Below are 20,160 nucleotides of genomic sequence, written 5' to 3'. Positions count from 1 at the left end.
AAAATAAAAAAACTTTACTTTTTTGTCTCCGTCCAGCTGACTGTTTTGTTTTAACTTTATTGGCATGAACTCTGGTAACACACAAACACAGCAAGATCAGAAACATCAGAACACGCAGTCCAATAATTAAACAGCAAAACAAACATATTTTTTATTGATTTAATTTTATTAATAAATAAAACAGGAAGTTTTCGAGGGAAACGAAGCAAAGAAAACAAATCAGAACAAAGAATGAAATACAGTAGATGAACATCAGTGATGAATGTGAAATCAGAGTTTCTTTGACAGGCTTAAAGGACGCAGAGGAAGCTGATGCACAAACCACCGCCTGAGGATTTACAGATTTTCCATTTGTGAAAGAACAAAAATCCAACTGAACAGAAAGTTCCTGCTTTACAGCAGCCAAATCACTGAAAACCTGCAAGAAAATAGCAGCTGAATAAAGCAGAGTAGGTCATACAGACTGCAATAAAACTGTGTTAGTAACAAAATTCTGAGTAAATACCTGAATATAGAACCATAGCATGGTTTTATAAAGTAAAATACACAATAAGATAGAATAAAAGTAAGCAGCTGACAGCAAACGTTGGTGAAATGATCGTATACAGCGAACGGTTCAAGGGTTGAAATCAAACTAAACAGTTTAAATGGGAAAAGGTTTTGTTTATGAGACAAAAAGTCAAACTATGATGCCACAGGTCAAAATAAAAAACTTTAAAAATCACAATTATCCGATTTATGTGAAAAACTCAGAGATACAACATTCAACATATGACATGTGGAGTTACAAAGAAAAGAAATCAGAACTTCAGATTAGAGATGAACGGTTAAAATTCTGAAACAAAATAATTTGGGCAGAAAGAGTCTTCTACACATATACAGATAAACAGGATTAACCAGTCACAGATACATTAATAATATAATTCTGTAGGACTGCAGCAGTAAAGACGTTTTGTTCTAATCTGACTTCTAGACAGAAGAAATATAAACTGTACACATAAAAACACAAAAACTGAAATATTTACTGATTTAGTGTATTATAATTAAATAAGAAGGTAGTACGTGTTATTTTCCTACATGCTGAGTTTTAATATGGTCAGAACAAAAGCAAAATTAATAAAAAAAAAACAAAATAAAAAAATTAGGATTAATTAAAAATGAAGAATTACGGCCTTGGTCGGTGTAGTTCCGCGCCGGGCGGCAGGGGTCGCTGTGACTCTGCTAGCTGGCTCTGAGCCAAACAAAGCGGATATTCGGCGGAAGCTGTCGGATAGCAACAAGTCCGGCAACAGAGTCCGCAGAGCGATAGCCGTCAGTCCGAGAACAGTACCTAACCCGGGTTAGCTCTCTGATCCTAGCCCGGCCCGCATGGACGGCCGACGGGGGCGCGTGCACTGCGCGCGACAGACCCTCCAGCTGTGAGGCTGCGGTCCAGGTGCGTGGAAGGAGTAGTCCGTGCACGTTCCTGGCGCGTGTTTAAAAATGAATCATCAGAGCGGAGCTAACGGCTAACGGCAGGATGCAGAGCTGCAGGTAACGTTATTTACACGCGCGCTCACTTACAGGGACGCGGGGACTACTGTGTGACGTCATGGACTCCCTTCTGGACTTTGAGGATTGCGTCAAAGACTCACCTGAATTCAGGTAGGCACACACGCGCGTACAGAAGCTTCAAATTGGGCATGTGCTGTAGTGCTGACGATGCTTTATTTACTTTGTTCAGACTGACTCTGGATCAGTTTGAAGCAGATGTTTCACAGCTGGAGACACAACTCGACAAGGTACAAGTAGTAGTGCAAGTGACGATACTACTAATATGGTACTATACTGTCCTAGTAGTGTTATTATTACTGCTACCTGTGCCAGGGTGGCTGTGGCTCAGTGGTTAGAGCAGGTAATCGGAAGGTTGCTGGTTCAATCCCTGGCTGCTCCACTCAGTGGCTGCTACTGAGTTGCTACATGCGTTCATCAGTGTGTGTGTATGTGTGATATTGTATGTGTGTGATATTGTGTATGTGAGAGAATGTTAAATATAAAAGTGTGATATACTACTTTTATTTCCACTATGTGTATTACCAGTACTGCTGCTGCTACACCAGTTTCTTACTGCTACAACTACTGCTAGTCAAGTCTGTGTCTTCGTTCCCCTTCTGTCTTCCTGTTTTATTTTGATAGTTGTCTGGTCCCTGTCTGTTGTGTTCAGTTTTGCTTCCCCTGGTCTCGTCAAGATAATCAGCGTCACCTGTGTTCCCACCTGTTTCCTCTTCCCTCATCAGCCCTCCTGTGTATTTAAGTCTTGTGTTTTTGCTGCCTGTTGTCATGTAGTCGTCCACTGTTCCCCTGCTGTGTGTATTCTGGTTTTTTGTCTTGGCTTTTCAGGCTTTTGCTCTGTGTTTTTGCCACTAGTCCTGTCTAGTCTGGCTTTTTTTGTTCAGCTCAGTAAATAAACTGTATTTTAAGTCTAAACTTCTGCCTGGTGTATCCTGGGTTGGGGGCCTCTTCCTGCCTGCCACACAGCTGTTACATGACAATACTAGTACTAATACTAGTATTAATAATACTACTGCTGCTAATACTGCTGTACTTTAATTAACTGCTGAAGTATTAGAAGTGTAACTGTCAGTCGGCAAGCTGATTGGTCTGTACTTTCTGTCTCTGACCAATCAGGTGATGAAGCTGTGTGGGAAGATGGTGGAAGCAGGACAAGCGTACAGCACAGCCAATCAACTGCTCCTGAGCGGCCTGGCTGAGCTGTGCACCAATCAGACGAAGGACGGCGTGATCACAGTAAGCAGCTCTGTGATCCATCTGCTGAAGAAATCGCTGCGTTCCTTCATCCGATTTACGCTAAACTTCCAGGACCTGCTCGGTTCATTGATATATCACTGCCAAACTCACTAGCATTAGCTGATGACTTAGTACTGCCCTTCAGTTCTTTGGTGGTGTGTTGGAACCTTTCCAGAGCTTTCTGTTTGGATGCTTTCCAGTCTGACTTCCTGTTTCCTTCCTTTCAGACCTGCCTGAACCAGTTCAACCAGGGTCTGCAGGAGATGGTCAGCTTCCACACTGTGAGTCCACACTCAGCCTGTGTTCCTGTTTGTTGGTCTGCTGAGCTCCGGCACAGATTCATGGTGTTCGATTTGTTTGTGTTTCTCCTGCAGATGCTGTTTGATCAGACGCAGAGAGCCATCGGTCAGCAGCTCACCAACCTCTGCACACAGTAAGACATGCCTCACATCTGGGGCTCATCTATCTGTGAGGTCTGATCATTGTGTCAGGAAGTCCAGGGCTCAGTTTAGAGATTCTTCTCACAGTAGCACTCCTCAGTCTGAAAAGAGCTTCTGGATTAAGATGTTCAGCTCTGCACTCACCCAAAGCTGCTCTGGTCGTGATGTTGGTGGCGTTTGTGTCTCCAAGGTTCCTGCCCCAGATGGCGGAGACCAGAAGGGAGTTTGTTCGGATCGGTGAGGATCTGGAGACGGCCGCGGCGAAGAATGCTCAGGTGTCTCGACACAAAGCCACAGATGCCGAGCGGGCGAGTCACCTGCTGCTCGCTACGCGCAAATGCTACCAGCACTTTGCACTGGATTACTGTCTGCAGGTGTGACACCTGAGTGTGTTTAACATTTCGTTTACACGAGGGAATATCAGCTGCTTTATCCTGTGTGTTCTGCTTTTCAGCTCAACACCTTCAAGACTCAGCAGAAGGTCGACATGTTAAACTCTGTAAGTGAAAGTAGACAGTTTTGTCTACTTTTGGGTCTGTGTGATGTCACAGAGAGGAGATATTCCTAATATGTTCTTCTCTGAGAACAACAGTGCTGACTCTAGTTTCTCTTCCCAGATGTTCTCCTTCGTCCACGCTCAGTTCACTTTCTTCCATCAGGGCTTTGACCTGCTCAGAGACCTGGAGCCCACCATGAAAACCATGGCAGCGCAGGTCCGTGACCTCTGACCTCTTTGTTTGTGTTCACAGTTTGTGCTGCAGCCTCAGTGTGGACTGACGGTGTGTGTGTGTGTGTGTGTGTGTGTGTGTGTGTGTGTGTGTCCTCCTCAGCTGTCGCAGCTTTCTGCAAACTGTGCAGCCAAGAGGAAGGAGCTGGAGAACAGACACCTGTTGGTCCAGCAGAGAGTAAGGAGCCCTCCGAGATCACTGATCATCACACCTGTCACAGCAGAAAGGTCAAAATATGCGTATGTGGTGTGGTAGGAGGTCAGGCTGACAACCAGCTGCCTCTGTGAGCCAAAGGAAGCTGCAGGCAGATGTTAGAAAGGCTCTCGTGCTGCCATCTTATTTCAGCTGAACCAAACTCAGAGTCAGGCCGGTCTTACACACTTATAGACAGCTCTGTAACCTGTGTGTGTGTGTGTGTGTGTGTGTGTGTGTGTGTGTGTGTGTGTGTGTGTGTGTGTGTGTGTGTGTTTCAAGGATGCTTCAGGTGAGCCGATGGTCAGCCCGTGTCCTGGCAGTGATGACATCATTCAGGGTTACCTGTTCAAACGCTCGAGGAGGAAATCTAAAACCTGGAAGAGGTAGAGACCCGCAGCATCATGTGGTCTGTGATCGTCCTGCTGAGTGAATCCTTCTAACATGTAAACCTGTTTCAGATGCTGGTTCACCATCAGAGACAACCAGCTCATTTATAGGAAGTCCCACAAGGTGAGCCCGCCCAGTCAGTCAAAGCAATGATCGGCTAATCAAACGGATCAATTTCACCATCTGATAAACTTCAGTTCACAGACTGAAGTCTGAGTTTGTTCCCAGCTGGAAGTTCTGTTTGTGGTGGTTGAACTCATTATTCCAGATGGGATTTCAAACCTTATTAAATAAATAACAGCAAACCGAGCAGACCGCTGAATGTTTTCTTCATCAGAGATTCTGTGATGTTTGGACACCCATGAAACACAGACAGGAGACAGTTCGGCTTCTCGTGCTGTTACATGTGATCACATCCAGACTTAAAGCCCCTCAGTGAGGAAAGCAGGTCTGGACTCCAGCTGAGATCACGGTCGTTACCAGTGACTCCAGGCTGGTGTGAAAGGTGTCCCCGAGATTTCTGTGAAGCTGACCTTCACCCTTCATGTTGAAATTCAAATAATCGTTAGCATGTTTTTGCCTCATTTTACTCACTCTTTAAAAATGTTTTTCTTTCTGTTCACAAATTTGACACCATAAACTCAAGTTTCAAAAATTCTAATCATAATTTTCAACCAATGACACAAAATTAGAAGATCGGTTTAAATAATTCAGTGTGTCTGGAATCAGTTTTATGTGGACCTCCTCTGATTATTTCCAGCTGTAATAAACTGAGTGTTGAGTGCAGTCTGTACATGTCTTATGTCTCATGATTAATACAAACATCCGTCAGAACAGGAGACATGACAGCAAGTAAGGAAAAGCAGAGAAGGTCCACTTTAAAAAAAAAATCTGCATTTTTTTTTTTTTTAATTTCTGATTTGATGCCAACTTCAGTTAAAAACTAGAAACCCTCCATCCAGTCAGGCTACGCTCCGGTGCTCGTGTGTCACTGATGCTCAAAATCACAGGGAGGCGTCCGGTTTTACCGCTTCACCCTTCGGTGAGTCCGTGAACTCGTGCTTCTGCCTTTAGTGTTTGAAAAATGAATTTAATGGATAAATGTGGTGAAATCAGAGGCAGACGGTTCAGAGTGTGCTGAGACAGACGTGCTCCTCCTGCCTGTTTGTGTGTTTAGTCACAGCTGGAGTCGAGATGTTCTAGATTAGCATGCAGACATGAAGCAGAGGAAAACAGCTGGCTGCTCATAAACGCAGCGGGAACAATGTTATGTGTTTAAATTTACCCAGAATTTTAGTCCAGCTCAGAGCAGCTTTGGCCAGCAGATACTTCTAAATGTCTGACTAAAATCTTAATGTTAAAATCTGTCTCTAATCCGACCTCTGGACTTTCTTACATCACTCAGTGTTCACCTGGTGAATGTCACCTATGGTGGCATTAAAGGACCCGTTATGTTCATTTCCTGCTCTGTTTTTATTCTGGGACTCCTCGAGAGCAGGTTTCCACGACTCACAGTCCAAAATGATCTTTGTTTATCTGCTACTGTCCCTCGATGGAGCCCCTCTGTTCATAGCTCCTGTCTCTTTAAGGACCCTCTCCCTAAATGCTCACTTCCTTCTGACTGGCCAGCTTCTGGAAGCCTGCTGAGGGGCTGCTTTAGTTTGCTAGTAATTTTTAATCATGTTTTAATATCTCCTTGTTCCTTTATTTAACATCAGGGTCTTTAATTATTATTTGCTGAGCTGATCCAGCAGGTTTCTCTTCTTACGGCTTTAGTGGCCTCATTTTTATGAGTACAAAGCTGCTGCTGCAAACTGAGGTCACTGAAGATAAAATGGCAGAAACACGTGTTAAACTCGTCTGTTCTGTAAAGCTGTAAGAAGTGGGACCTCTTGGATCAAAGCTGGATAAAACTCGCTCAGTAGCAGCTAGCCGCGGTGATGATGATGATGATAATGATCTTTGTATTTGCTGAAAATGAAACGGCGTGTTGAAACCTGCTGCTGCAGGAGGAAGCCGTGGTGCTGTTTGAGGATCTGCGACTGTGTGCCGTCAAATCTCTGGATCACGTGGACCGACGCTTCTGCTTCGAGCTGCTCTCTGTCCAGAAGTAAGACCATCACACACTCACCCGGGAAATGAACAGGACGCTCTCACCCCTGTGGGGTCACGTGATGTGCCCCGAAGTGAAAAGGTGTGTGTGTGTTTCCAGGTGTTGTGCCCTGCAGGCTGACTCGGAGCAGTTGAAGCAGGCCTGGCTCAGCGCTGTGCAGGGCAGCATCGACCTCGCCTACAGAGAGAGGACCGACACTCAGCTCACGCAGGCAGGTCCACCACAAGGACCACAGATGCACTCATTGTTAAATATTACAGCTATTGTCCTGTTACGTTTGGCTAACATGTTGTTCCACCCTATGTACAGCCTAAGGCGCTCCCCCCACTCCAGTGCGGCGGGGATGCTGCTCCAGGCCCTCCTGCCCAGAGGCCGGCGGCGTTAGGCGTGGCCCTGAGGGTCCCTGGAAACCAGCTGTGCTGTGACTGCGGGGAGGAGGAGCCTCGCTGGGCCTCCATCAACCTCGGAGTCACCATGTGCATCGAGTGCTCCGGCATACACCGGTAACCAGCGCGGGTTTCAGGGGTCTTCCCTCCTTATCTCTTCTTCTCTCCTTTTTATCAGATATGTATCCACTGCCTGTAGCTACCAATAAACCAGCCATAACATTATATATGTTACGATGTTAATATTTTATCCAGTATGTCAAACCTTTATCCATTACTTTGATCTTTCAGTTCTATAATTTCACACAGAGTACCCCTGATGTTTGGCGCTCTTCATAATTTACTGTTTGACTGTTTTTGTGTTTCCGAGCCTGAGAGAATCAGCAACACCTGAAGCAACATGTCGGGCAATTTTTTTTCTTTCTGTGTCTGCAGGAGTCTCGGCGTCCACCTGTCTAAGGTGCGGTCTCTCACTCTGGACTCCTGGGAGGCCGAGCAGCTGAAGGTAGAAACGGCACGCGCTTCACTGCCCTGAAACTTTGATGCTTCGGCATCATAAAGTGAACAGAGCCAACAGTGAAATCAGGATGCTGTCGAATACAAAGACACGAGAAGAAATCAGAAAGTTCATAAGAGACAAAAATCAGATTTCTGGCTTTACGTTTGGGCTTATTGTCCTGATGCAGCGTCAGCCAGGGACCTGAAGCTAACAGCAGGCTGAGAAATAATCGCTCTATCAATGAATAATTATAGAAAATTACTGTAAAAGCTGCAGAGTGAGCTGTTTTGGAAAATAACTGCCTGTTTACACCTGTGAAACAAAAAAATAAAATATAGTAGGAACGTATAATAAGCTGGGGTGACACCGGGCCGCTCTCACATCACTGCTTGTAATTGATGTTTAAAAGACCAAATGAACAGTTAATAAATAATCAGTCGCAGGCCCAGATTATAATCTTAATCCACAAAATGTTAATCCTTTTCCTCAGCTGCTGTGTGTTCTGGGAAACGATGTGATGAACCAGATCTACGAGGCACAATGTTCAGAGGAGGGACGAGTCAAACCCCGAGCCGACAGCCCACGGTAAACATCAGCTGATGAACACGAGTCAGTTAAAATGAACCACGTTAGCTAAACGTGTCTGAACTGGATGCTGGCGCAGAATAAAGTCCCGTCTGAGTGACGCAGCCGTTTTTTGTCCTTTCAGAGCAGAGAAGGAGGCGTGGATCAAAGAGAAGTATGTGGAGAAGAAGTTTGTTCAGAGCGGCGGCGCTCGTAAGTCTGTCACAGTTTACTCTGCCTTTTTTTTTTTATCTTCAAAAAATGGGGAAAAAGTTCTTCACAGCACAATCAGACAGATACCTGCACTGCAGTAATCCGTTATGTTTACATGTTTCTGTGGGAGTCCTTCCTCTGTGGTCGGTTCACTGCTCTGTGACACATCACCCACCATACTGTAACCATGCTGTTAGGGCTACTTTCTATCCTCCAGCCTGGGAGGGTCTTTACACCAGCTCATCTCTGTTTCAAGAACCACCTGTTCACTTCCTGTCTCGTGGACTGGCACGATGACATCAGCGGAGTCATTCACTTCCTGTGTGAGCGTTCAGGATGTAGCAGCATCCACGAATCACCTCAGCACTCACCTGGGAATTTAAATTTAATGTGTTTTAGGAAAAAACAGTTTTCTCTCTTTTCTGTTTCAGAGCGCCATAAGGACGCGGCCACATTACGTCTGTATCAGGCGTCTTTGGCGGGAGACCTGGTTGTCATGGCGTCTGCATTGGCTGAGGGGGCAGAGGTCAACGGGAGCATCGGCGAAGAGGAGGGACGCACACCGCTGATTGGAGCGGCGGTCGGGGTGAGGAGGCGCTAAAAAAGATAAAAATATTACTGAAAAGGTTTTTTAATTGGGGATTAATTATCAATAACATTACTGACCCATAACAGACAGACTAGAACTACACTAGTTTGACCTAAAGTTTATATGACAGCAGGTTTTGGTGGTTTGGTGTATTATTATTGTTACTACCAGTAATATTATTTCTGCATATTCCAGCCTCGTTTTCCTGTCAGGTGTACACAGAATAAAAAATAAAATTTTAATGTTTTTTTTTCTTTTTAAAGCAGTTTCACAGTCAGTGGTTGTGTCTCTCGGCTTCCTGCAGGGGTCGCTGTTAGCCTGTGAGTTCCTGCTCCAGAATGGAGCAAACGTCAACCACAGAGACCTGAGAGGACAGGGGGCGCTGCACGCTGCTGCCACCGCTGGTCACACTGGGTAACACACACACACACACACACACACACACACACACACACACACACACACACACACACACACACCTGATGTATTAGCTCGACTCAACACCACTTTTTTGTTTTTTCTTTTCATTAAATTGGCTACTCTAGACAGGTGTGCCTGCTGCTGAAGAGAGGAGCCAATCAGTACGCAGTGGATGAGAGAGGTCAGGACCCTCTGGCCATCGCCGTGGAAACGGCCCACGCTGACATCGTCACTCTGTGAGTCGCCGGCAACAGCAGCGGCTTGTCTTCTCCAAACAGAGCCCAAAATTAGGGACTGTGACAGGAGTCCAGTCACATCCTTTCTCAGACATTAGCGGGCTAATTTGATTGGTCTTCATGGGTCTTTAGAGCGCTGTAGCAACACAGACGACCAATGAAGGAACCTTTCAGTTTCCTAATAAACACTTTAGGTGGAAAGGCAGCGTTATATATTTATAACTCTGTCCAAACGTGTAAAAATCCAGAGACAGGTGTTGAAGCGCAGCCTGCAGATGATGTTAAGAGATGCTGAAAGTGCTCTGTGACCATTTTAAATCTTAACGTTTTATGGTTCATGTGTTTCAGGCTCCGGATGGCCAGGATGAATGAGGAGATGAGAGATTCAGAGGGCGTCTTCGGAGCCGTGGGTTAGTCGACTAAAACCTACCAAAAGCAAACATTTTTCTCATGTTCGGTTTCACCTGTAAAGAAGGTGAAATCATATTGAACGTGGATAAAATATAAAAATGTAAAAGCGACAAATATATCTGCTACAGGCTCAGAGTCCAGCTTTGATTGGTTATTTTAAAGCCCCTCTTTTAACCATAACTGTAATTTCAGCTGTGGTGTAAAAACAGCTTCAAAGTTTGGCGACTTTGGCTCAATATAAAGGTTTTAAACCTTTTTCCCTCACAAGTTAAACTTCTACTGGGCATGCTCAGTGTCACAACATCGGCTTCTAAAACCTGAACCTTCACTCTGATGCTCTGAGCGTAATTATTTCCACTGTTGATTGGCTCCTTGGAGGCAGGGGGCGGGACCAGCACCTCCTCCTCGCGTGATGTCTCCTGTGTTAACCTGAATGTCGTGTACTTCCTCAGGAGATGACGAGACATTTCAGGACATCTTCAGGGACTTCAGCAACATGGCGTCACATGACCCGGAGAGACTGAGCCGGCGGCAGTTCAGCCGAGGAGGGGTGGAGGAGGAAGAGGAGGAGGAAGGAGGGCAGCCACCACAGTGCTGAAAAGACGGCGAGCTAAGGCGGGAGCAGTTTGGACAGAAATGAACTGTAATAACACACTTTAGAATATTCTGTGTCACAGCACATGTAGGAGGAAGACCTCCGAGATCATCTTCTTGGACTAACGTGATCTCAGGGACGCTCTCCCAGCAGAACGTTCCCGGATGACTTCCTGTCTGAAACGTCTTCACGTAACCTTACTGTGGATGGAAAACTGTTACTGAGGTTTAGATAACCACGACTGCAGCTCTTAACATTTCCACAGATTATTTAATCTTAAACTATTTTTATTTAAATAATCATGTCTTAAACCTCATTCAGATCCAGATCTGAAGTTTGTCCTCATTTACGCAGCTTTACTTCAGGAGTTTGTTACAGTTAGCGCCCCCTGCTGGGCTCAGTTATCGTGAAGCACCTTCTCAAGACGGTCTTGGAAAATTTCATTATGTCCACTAAATTTCAAAGAGTACTTTGTGTCCATGATTCAAACAGCACTCGGGAAATAATTCCAGATGTTTCCACCCCTGTGCCGACACCCTCACAACCCACTGAAAAATAGGAATCGCAGATGCGAGCCATCCACTGCGCCGGATCGGCTCTCCAGGAATTAAGTTGGTTTTGAAAGTTCTGATGGTGCTTTCAGACCAAACTCCAACTGATTGAGGGTTTTGGACCATTTTGCCCTCTAACAGTCGACAGAGCTACAAATGATGGCTCGAGTCAAGTTACAGGAGTTGACTTGGTAGCACTTTATATTAAAGCTTGGTAATAATGTGGAAATAAAAAGACAGTAACATATAAAACATTTAATAACCGTGTAATTACTGAGGTAATAACATTAATATCTTAGTATCAGTCGTGGTTTTTAGCCGAGTTTTATTAGACTGAAATTTATGTGGAAACAAATGTAAAAATAAGGGGAGACCAGTTAGTAACAGTACAGTAATATTTTTAACCACCTTATTTTAATATAGTGACTTTTATGTTTTCACATACTAGGACTCTATGACTAAATTATAATGATGAAATTAATCCTATATCTGCCACTGTAAATACAGATGCAGATAAAATTATACAGATAAAATTAGAATATCATGAAAAAGTTGATTTATTTCAGTAATTTAATTCAATAAGTGAAAATTGAATGAATATAATATACATTACACACAGACTGATATATTTCAAATGTTTATTTCTTTTAATTTTGATGATTATAACTGACAACTAATTGAAAACCCCAAATTCAGTATCTCAGAAAATTAGAATATTACTTAAGACAATACAAAAAAAGGATTTTTAGAAATCACAATATAAAGCTTTTATTGTCATCGAGCACAAGTGCTTGAAATTATGACAGCTGCCGCTGGTCAGTGCGTTACAACAAGTGTTAGCGGAGATATGTTTATTACTGCTATGTACACATATATCCACATCTGTACACACACATATATACATCTACACTTACACACGTGTACACACACCCACACATTTTTATATATATATATATATATATATATATATACATTAAAAAAAAGGTAGCATATACACAAAGTATATTTACATTCCTTATATTTTCAGGGAGTGGACAAGTTATTAAATACCTATTAATAAATAGCACAATTGTATTACACAAGGGTTTGAGGTCAGATCTGGAGCTGCGGGCCACCGAGACCAGGGTGGGGAGGGAGTTGGTGCGCATCTGCAGGAAGAGAGTCACCTCTGACTCTCTAAACCCAGCACTGCCTGGATCACGCAGCCAGTGGTTACTGAGTTTGACATCCCTGAATGCAGCCGCACCAACTCCCTGCACTCTGCACCTCGTCCAACGCTCAAACCCTCGCTGCCGCCACTTGGTAGTGGTGACCTCCTTGAGCCCTGAAGGGGCAGGAATCGCACTGGCTAAGGGGAGGTCCCCCACTACCTGTCTGGCCCTGTTCCAGGCCTTCAGGATATCGCTGTGGGGGATCAAGGCCCGGACCACTTTCCTCGTTCGATTGTCTTCCGTGTGGAAGAGCTTCACTAGCCGGCGCCCTTGTGTTATTGAAATTTGGGCAGACAGTTGCATGATCCCAAGGCCCCCATCCCTGTGCCGGGAGTACAGGAGGCAATCTACCATACTCGCGTCGAGATGTACCCACTTCTTTACCATTACCTTTACTTCCCTGTCACAAGCCCGCAGCAGGGCCTGACCTGCCAGACCATGGTCGGCAACAGAAGTGACCGGCGGTAGGGCAAACGTCTTCAGCATCTGCAGACGCTGAGTCAGTTTGAGGGGCGCAGCAGAGATCCTTTGGAGCACCATTTCTCTGATCTGGGGTTTGAGTATGCCTTTCAGGGGGTTAACCTCCACCCCTAGGTACATTACCGACTCCTGCGCCCCAACCAGGTGGATGGGGGTCCCTTCGTAGGGCCAGTGTTCATAGTCGTTCAAGGAGTACCGCCTAGCAGCCTTGCCAATCATGAACCCATGGCTCTTGGCTGGATTTACTCTTAGCCCCGTCATGTCAGAGAAAACCTTAACTATATCAAGGTTCCGCTGCATTCCCGCCCACGAGTCACTGACTAGGACCAGATCGTCAGCCAGGAAGGAACCTCTGCAACCATCAACTTCAAACCCTGTGCCCACCGATTCCAATGCCCGCAGCAGGGGGTCGAGCGCCAGGTTGAACAGGAACGGAGAGAGGGGGTCGCCTTGTTTGATGCCCACCTGTAAGCGTACCAGTCGTGACTCACCGCTCCTAGTCCGAATCCTGGTGTGACACCCCGTATACAGGTTCCTGATGAGGTCTCTCACCAGTTTATCTACTCCCCTCCTTTCCAGCACCTGAGCAATGTGCTGGTAGGAGACCAAGTCAAAAGCCTTGGCAAAGTCTATTTAGACTATCGCCAACAGGCTTATCCTGTTGTGTAATTGTGTCCGACAGCCTGCAGTTGAGGACGCTGGAGAAGGCTCAGCAGAGAGCGGAGCCAATCGTAATTGGCCGCCCAATTATCTCGCATCTTGGTTGGCAGAAACGATTTGGGAATCAGGGTTGTTCGACTCCTTTTGAGGCACTTGGGCAGCTTACCATTGTACGGAATCGCGTTAAACAACTCTGCGAGCCTAACCCTTTCGGGGTCCCATGCCAGAATCACTCCACGGGTGAGCCCATCTGGGCCTGGGAAAGGACCCTGGCAGGATTTTGCTTATTGCCCATTTTGCCTCTTCAGGGGTGAAGGGACCACCAAACATTTCATTGTCCACCAACGGTAACTGGCTAAAAGCCCCAAGCAATTTGAACTTTTCCTGGGCTTCCCATATGTCTTGGTACGCCCTAACGAGCACCTCTGGTTCATGGTCATGTGGTCCCTTCCATCGAGAATTAGTCAAGCTGCCCCATGCCTGTCCCTCTGGTAGCGTCTCTGCAACCATCGGTGTGCCCGCACCCTGGACTGCTTAGCCCTGGACACCACTCTCTCCTGTGTCCCCCTGGCCGCCAACCAGGCCTGGGTTTTTGGAAACCGAGACAGCAACCAGATGACCTTCCACAGCTTTTCACTGACAACTTTGGGGCTGGTTCCCAGGGGAAGCAGGATCGGGTCCTGTCCACCAGCCCTTATGGAGTCAGTGAGCCTGTCCTTCAGTAGGGCCACCACTGGAAGTGGTGGAGCTTATTCCCTTAAGAAGGAGAAGTCGGGCCGAGGAGGACGGGGTCCGTTGCCCCCACTCTCCCAACGGGTTTATCTGCTCCTACTCCCCCAGCTTTCCGCTGACCCAAGTAGTCCATGTACCTCTAGGGGTGTTTGCGGCGCTGGTGGCTGGACAACCCACGTTTGGTGGCAAACAAGGTGTGGCAGATGTCGCATGGGAATTTAACCACTGAGTCATGCCCCGCCCCACCCCAGCCGAAGGCCCACATTTGCCCACGTGTGTTGCCGCACTTTTGGGAGAACGAAACGGCCCTGACCATTTGGAGCAGATCCATCAAAAGGTCTTCACTCTATGCTTGCGCATAAAGTGATTCCTGGCCCTCATCATTGTGAGTTGCTCTTTGCACACAGTGCAGAGTTGAGCAACCCACAGGATCCATATACCAACTGAGACAAAGGCTGGCAGACGCCCTGCAACCGTGTCCTCCTTCTTTAACCAGCCCTTGTCTGTGCTGAAGAGGAGTATCCCCCGAGTATCCTCTAATTAATGCCACTCTCATTCTGGTGATTGAAGCGAAGTCCCCCGAAAATTAGTCCCGCCTAGGCTTCACCTCCGATTGGATGGGCTGGATGTACACATGTAGTCCAAGACTGGTGCGTTCACATGCAGTAGGAAATCCCATACTTTATCAATGTACCTGATTAAACACAATAAATCAACACTTTCTCTCCCATTGCTTTCATTTAGTTGCCAAGTTTGACACCTGTGCTACACTTAGTTGGGGCTCCTTTTGCCTGGATTACTGCAGCAATGCGGCGTGGCATGGAGTCGATCAGTCTGTGGCACAGCTCAGGTGTTATGAGAGCCCAGGTTGCTCTGATAGTGGCCTTCAGCTCTTCTGAATTGTTGGGTCTGGCATATCGCATCTTCGTCTTCACAATAGCCCATAGATTTTCTATGGGGTTAAAGGTCAGACCAGTTTGCTGGCCAATTAAGAACAGGGATACCATGGTCTGTCTCTTGTTTAAGAGTGGCTTGACACGAGGACTGCGACAGCTGAAACCCATGTCTGCATACGTCTGTGCGTGGTGGTTCTTGAAGCTCTGACTCCAGCTGCAGTCCACTCTTTGTGAATCTCCCCCACATTTTTGAATGGGTTTTGTTTCACAATCCTCTCCAGGGTGCAGTTATCCCTATTGCTTGGACACTTTTTTCTACCACATCTTTTCCTTCCCTTCACCTCTCTATTAATGTGCTTGGACACAGAGCTCTGTGAACAGCCAGCCTCTTTAGCAATGACCTTTTGTGTCTTGCCCTCCTTCTGCAAGGTGTCAAAGGTCATCTTTTGGACAACTGTCATGTCAGCAGTCTTCCCCATGATTGTGTAGCCTACAGAACTAGACTGAGAGACCGTTTAAAGGCCATTGCAGGTGTGTGGAGTTAATTAGCTGATTAGTGTGGCACCAGGTGTCTTCAATATTGAACCTTTTCACAATATTCTAATTTTCTGAGATACTGAATTTGGGGTTTTCATTAGTTCAGTTATAATCATCAAAATTAAAAGAAACAAACATTTGAAATATATCAGTCTGTGTGTAATGAATGAATATAATATACAAGTTTCACTTTTTAAATGGAATTACTGAAATGAATCAACTTTTTCACGATATTTTAATTATATGACCAGCACCTGTATGTTTGACGCTCATTACCTGAAAATAATTGAGGTAGTTGGTGTGTAATAACAGGGTTTATTTAATAGTCTCCCCATATTTCCATGTTTAACATGTTCAGTGTGTCTGTTTGGTGTTCAGAAAGGGATTTCAGATGTTTGCTGCTCAGCTGTTTTTGTCTTAAATGTTTGTGTGACTGAAGTCTGAACTCATTTGACTGAATGTTCAATAACGTGTGAAATCAGACTGATGACACGTTTCATTACTGCTGTGATGCTACTGCATAATAAAGCCACTGAGGAAGAGTCTCTGCTGTTTTTTCAGACCCCGCAGGTCCAAAACTCACCAAGTACACCAAAGTTTGAATGGGCGAATGGACTGCGACTAGATTACGAGCCAAACTTCAGCTCATAGACGGCGTGAAAACAGACTTGTGTTCACAGCTGGGGAAAGAAAACACCACCCCAGCATCCACCCTGTTTAACAAACCGAGGGCACCAAAACCCTGCACTGTGGTTCATGTCTGCAGTTATGTAGCCACATGGTTACACCAGTTATGGTGCCGAGTTTACGTGAGTCAGCATGTGCTCAGTTCTTTATATTTTGCTTCCAAGGAGCCAGGCCTTCTTGTCATTTTTAAAGTGCCCTTAAGCAACAGTTCTGCAGCTTTCTGAGTTCACACTGCAGCCTGAAGTGACCCAAATCTGATTTATTTTTTTTGCCCCTATGCGACCTGTATCTGATCTTTTCATGACAGTCTGAACAACACACAGCCGATTTTTATGAATGCAACCCAGGCCACTTGGATATGTGGTCCTAAATCCAATCTTTTCAAATGCAACCTGTGTCTGTACGGCCGGGTCACATTCATCTGACATGCACGTCATTTATACTTGACAAATGTCACTATTCTCCCTCCTGCTACGCGGAAGCGGGAAGAAAAACTTACTTCCACAAACACTGAGCACGCTCGCTACGTGTGACGTTATTGCGTCCTCTACTGCGCATGCGGGACACTTTTAGGTTTGTTTGCAGTTCACACACAGATCACATCTAAGTCAGATATATTTGGAAATGTGAACGATCACACACAAAAAAATTCGGATTTCACAAAAAAGAAAATCAGAATTGGGTCACTTCAGGCTGCAGTGTTAATGTAGCCAAAGTGTTTCTTTGGTCATTGGCTGCTTTTTCACTTTCACTGATTTTTGTTTAAGCCATTTACCTCTGACCTGTGAATCATTCAAGCATAAAAGGCTCCAAACTCAGAGATTCCCAAAGAGCTATTAGCTGAAAACTTGGCATATCTCAGCATGGTGTGCAGTTTGTGCTTAAAATTCTGATTAAACTGGACAAGTGGAGGACAAACGGTCTCAGTGGAAGGACGGCTGTCACAAAGCCATTCTTAAGGAAGGGAAAGAGGGAGGAAAGGTGGAGATATGCCACATTACACAAGAACTGGACTGAAGATCAGCAGCAGCAGGTCTGATGGAGCGATGAATCCAAGTCTGACAGTTCTCATTTACATTTTACGCACTTGGGCTTCAATAAATCACTGCACCAATTTCCCACCATACACCAAAATAAGATTTTTGCACAGTACTGCTGCAGTTTCTCCTCAGGAGCTGTTACAGTGCACAGTGAATAAGTTTGATTTTTTTTTTTTTTTTTTTTTTTTTTTAAATCAGACACAGGAAGGAGACTAATTTAATTATAATTACACATGTATATTTTCTATAATAACAATTATAAAAAGAACAAACTCTCCAGACAGAAACAGACTTCACCTGTTCACAGGTGACAAACATCCCCCTGACACTTTCAGAATAAGAATAAGGCCTCCAGTCTAAATAAATGCTGCTTACAAGCCTCCAGAATGTACAGCGTTCAAACGTCCCACTCTCCTCTCACACATCAAACACCTCTCAGTCCTGTCTCTTCTTCCTCTTCTTCGTCTGCTTGTCTCCTTCCTCTGTTTTCCTCTTCTTCATCTCCTCCACCTGCTCCATACTGTCCCACACATCATCCCCTTCATCGTCTTCCTCCTCCTTTACTTCCTGAGACTCCGCCTCCCCAGCTGCCCCTCCATCCTGCAGGTCTCGGCTGGCCAGAAGGAGGCAGTTGAGGCGGGACTTGAGGTAGACTTTGTGCTGCAGTTTGCGGTCCTCCAGGCTGTGGATGCGGAGGAAGCGGTCCAGGCCGCAGGATGCCACCAGCGGCTGGGAGGCGTGACACTGCAGCCCCCGAACGCTGCCCGCCAGCCCCTTCAGACAGCCGCGCACCAGCCCCTTCCTCAGGTCCAGCAGAGCAATCTGACCCTGGGTGTTCCCCACCACCACCGCTGTGCCGTCGGCCGTCAGAGACAGAGCGGTGAGCGGGTACTCGCCGTACTCTGCCTCCAGGACAGGGCGCCTCTGAGGGGACGACGGGTCGAACACGTGGACCTGGGAGATAGATTAAACATAACTTTATGTAATAAATACATGAGGAGAGGTTTAAGACCTTTAGTATTTATTTTCTTCCCTCTCTGCTGATTTGATTTGTTTGAAGATGATTTTATTCATTTTACCTAAAAGAGGTTGATCAGGAATCAATGCCGAAATCAATAAAGCCCTCTAAGCTAAATCAGTATTATCAGTACTAAAAACATCTCTTTAGTTTTGTTGTTTTTGCCTTTGTCGGCAGACTGCTATCAGTTAATGCCTTTTTCTTTACAGAATATCCCTTTAATGTCCTTAAACTGCCTGCGGAAACCTAAAGAAACTTTAAAGATCATAATTTTAAGAGAACAGATGTTTCTAACAAACATCTACTCTGCTCACGCTAAAGTAAACTTCAAATCTAACACTTTTTGAATGGAGTCTGGGCTGCTGGGTGTCATTTCTTAGATTGCAGGGCTTCGTTTTTCTTTACGGAATATGCCTTTAATGTGGCCCTATTGCCCGCTGAATTATAGAAAAAACTTTAAAAATCATAAATTTAAGAGATAATATTTTAATACGCTTTAACTTTAACCTACACTACAGTAAATTGAACACTTTCTGAATGGAGTCTGGCTTGCTGGAGGTGTTTTACAGCCACACACCTGGTGGTAACCTGTGCACGTGACCACTTTGTCGGAGTCAGGGATAAAGGCCATGTCCCTGATCCAGTAGGGCCGCCGCAGGTCCAGCGAGTCGTCTCGGAGGTTCTTGGCCGTGAACACGGGCCGCTCGGGCCTCTGGAGGTCCCAGATCTTAAGGCCGTTCTCCTTCCCTCCGGCGGCGACCTTGTGCGGGTTCGCGGGACTCTGCCGCATCCTGCACACGTTCTTCCCGGCGTCCACCTCCGTTACAGGCACGTCGCCGCCCTCCTCTCGCCACACGCGCAGCGCGCCGCTCTCCGTACAAGTGACCAGCGAGCCGCCGCTCAGCAACGCCAGACCGGAGAAGCAACCATCCGCCGGGTCCCCGCAGCGCCGGCTCTCGGTAAACGCGCCCTTCTCCACGCTGAACGTCTTCACGGTGGCGTCCACGCAGCCCAGCAGCAGCTCGCTCTCCGCCGCGTCCCCCCAGCACAGCGCACGCACCTCCTGGTCGCGGCTCAGGTGGCTCGTGCTGCAGAAGTTGAAGGCCTGTTTCCGAGATAGGCTGACCCCCTTCAGGATCCCGGTCTCCGAGCCGAGCCACACGGAACACAGCCGGCTGCGGTCCCCCATCGCACTCACACTCACCGATACACGCGTGGATCCTCTGCGTCGCGCATCAGTGACGTCACGAGTCAGCTGCGATTTAAAAAAAAAAAAAAAAAACCTTTATTGACCGAGACACACGTTTGCAGCCACGGAAGCCTATTTCAAAACATTAAACTTAATTTTTCTGTTTGTGTGTCAGCGCCGGTATTTAACATGTAAACACGACATCGAGATAAAGAATGAGATGGGCCGGGTGGACATCTCAGTCAGCAGCAGTGAAATCTAATTGGTATTTGGCACGGTGGTGCAGTGGTTAGCGCTGTCACCTCACAGCAAGAAGATTCTGGGTGCGTTCTGTTTTTGAAGTTTGCATGTTCTCTTAGGGGAACTAGCGACTCTAATCGGCCGTCTAGAGTGTACCCCACAGCGGGGTCCGAGTCCCTGAATAAGGGGAAGAATGTGGATGGATGTGCAGAGGAGGATATACCGCACAAAGGATGCTGAAGATGGAGGAAAAGAGGAAGATTTCAGAGGAGGTTCATAGATGCAGTGAAGGATGAAATGCGGAGGATGCTGGGAGTGAGATGATCCACTGTGGCGCCCCCTAAAGGGAGCACCTG

At 46.2% G+C, this 20,160-nt stretch overlaps 2 protein-coding genes across 2 annotated transcripts; one reads left to right on the top strand and one right to left on the bottom strand.

The window, feature by feature from the left end:
* The first annotated feature begins 1,293 nt into the window (after nt 1-1,293).
* On the top strand, nt 1,294-11,718 carry LOC115791161 (arf-GAP with coiled-coil, ANK repeat and PH domain-containing protein 3). The gene is made up of 22 exons (XM_030745287.1): nt 1,294-1,644; nt 1,724-1,781; nt 2,668-2,787; nt 3,015-3,068; nt 3,162-3,220; nt 3,418-3,601; nt 3,682-3,726; nt 3,845-3,940; nt 4,058-4,132; nt 4,430-4,533; nt 4,609-4,660; nt 6,547-6,647; nt 6,750-6,861; nt 6,960-7,153; nt 7,472-7,541; nt 8,026-8,120; nt 8,245-8,312; nt 8,744-8,898; nt 9,206-9,315; nt 9,447-9,557; nt 9,906-9,967; nt 10,421-11,718. The coding sequence occupies exons 1-22, from the start codon at nt 1,592-1,594 to the stop codon at nt 10,564-10,566; spliced, it is 2,124 nt and encodes a 707-aa protein (XP_030601147.1). The 5' UTR covers nt 1,294-1,591; the 3' UTR covers nt 10,567-11,718.
* A 5,847-nt stretch (nt 11,719-17,565) lies between these two features.
* Nucleotides 17,566-20,097, bottom strand: wdr74 (WD repeat domain 74). Its single transcript, XM_030744821.1, has 2 exons — nt 18,953-20,097; nt 17,566-18,311 (listed from the first exon to the last, which is right to left on the bottom strand). Exons 1-2 carry the CDS (start codon nt 19,562-19,564, stop codon nt 17,793-17,795), a joined length of 1,131 nt encoding a protein of 376 aa, XP_030600681.1. The 5' UTR covers nt 19,565-20,097; the 3' UTR covers nt 17,566-17,792.
* Nucleotides 20,098-20,160: the final 63 nt, after the last annotated feature.

Source organism: Archocentrus centrarchus, chromosome 13 (genome assembly GCF_007364275.1).
Source record: "Archocentrus centrarchus isolate MPI-CPG fArcCen1 chromosome 13, fArcCen1, whole genome shotgun sequence".
In the NCBI taxonomy this organism is placed as follows: Eukaryota; Metazoa; Chordata; class Actinopteri; order Cichliformes; family Cichlidae; genus Archocentrus; species Archocentrus centrarchus.
The sequence above is the reverse complement of the archived record's forward strand: the minus strand, read 5'-3'. Positions and strand labels throughout refer to the sequence as shown.

Excerpts from the sequence above, each read along its gene's own strand:
- LOC115791161 (XM_030745287.1), top strand. The coding sequence starts at position 1,592 with ATGGACTCCCTTCTGGACTTTGAGGATTGCGTCAAAGACTCACCTGAA. Across the intron at positions 3,069-3,161 it reads AGATGGTCAGCTTCCACACT|ATGCTGTTTGATCAGACGCA; the intron begins GTGAGTCCACAC and ends TTTCTCCTGCAG. Across the intron at positions 4,534-4,608 it reads AAATCTAAAACCTGGAAGAG|ATGCTGGTTCACCATCAGAG; the intron begins GTAGAGACCCGC and ends AACCTGTTTCAG.
- wdr74 (XM_030744821.1), bottom strand. The coding sequence starts at position 19,564 with ATGGGGGACCGCAGCCGGCTGTGTTCCGTGTGGCTCGGCTCGGAGACC. Across the intron at positions 18,312-18,952 it reads CGTGCACAGGTTACCACCAG|GTCCACGTGTTCGACCCGTC; the intron begins GTGTGTGGCTGT and ends TCTATCTCCCAG.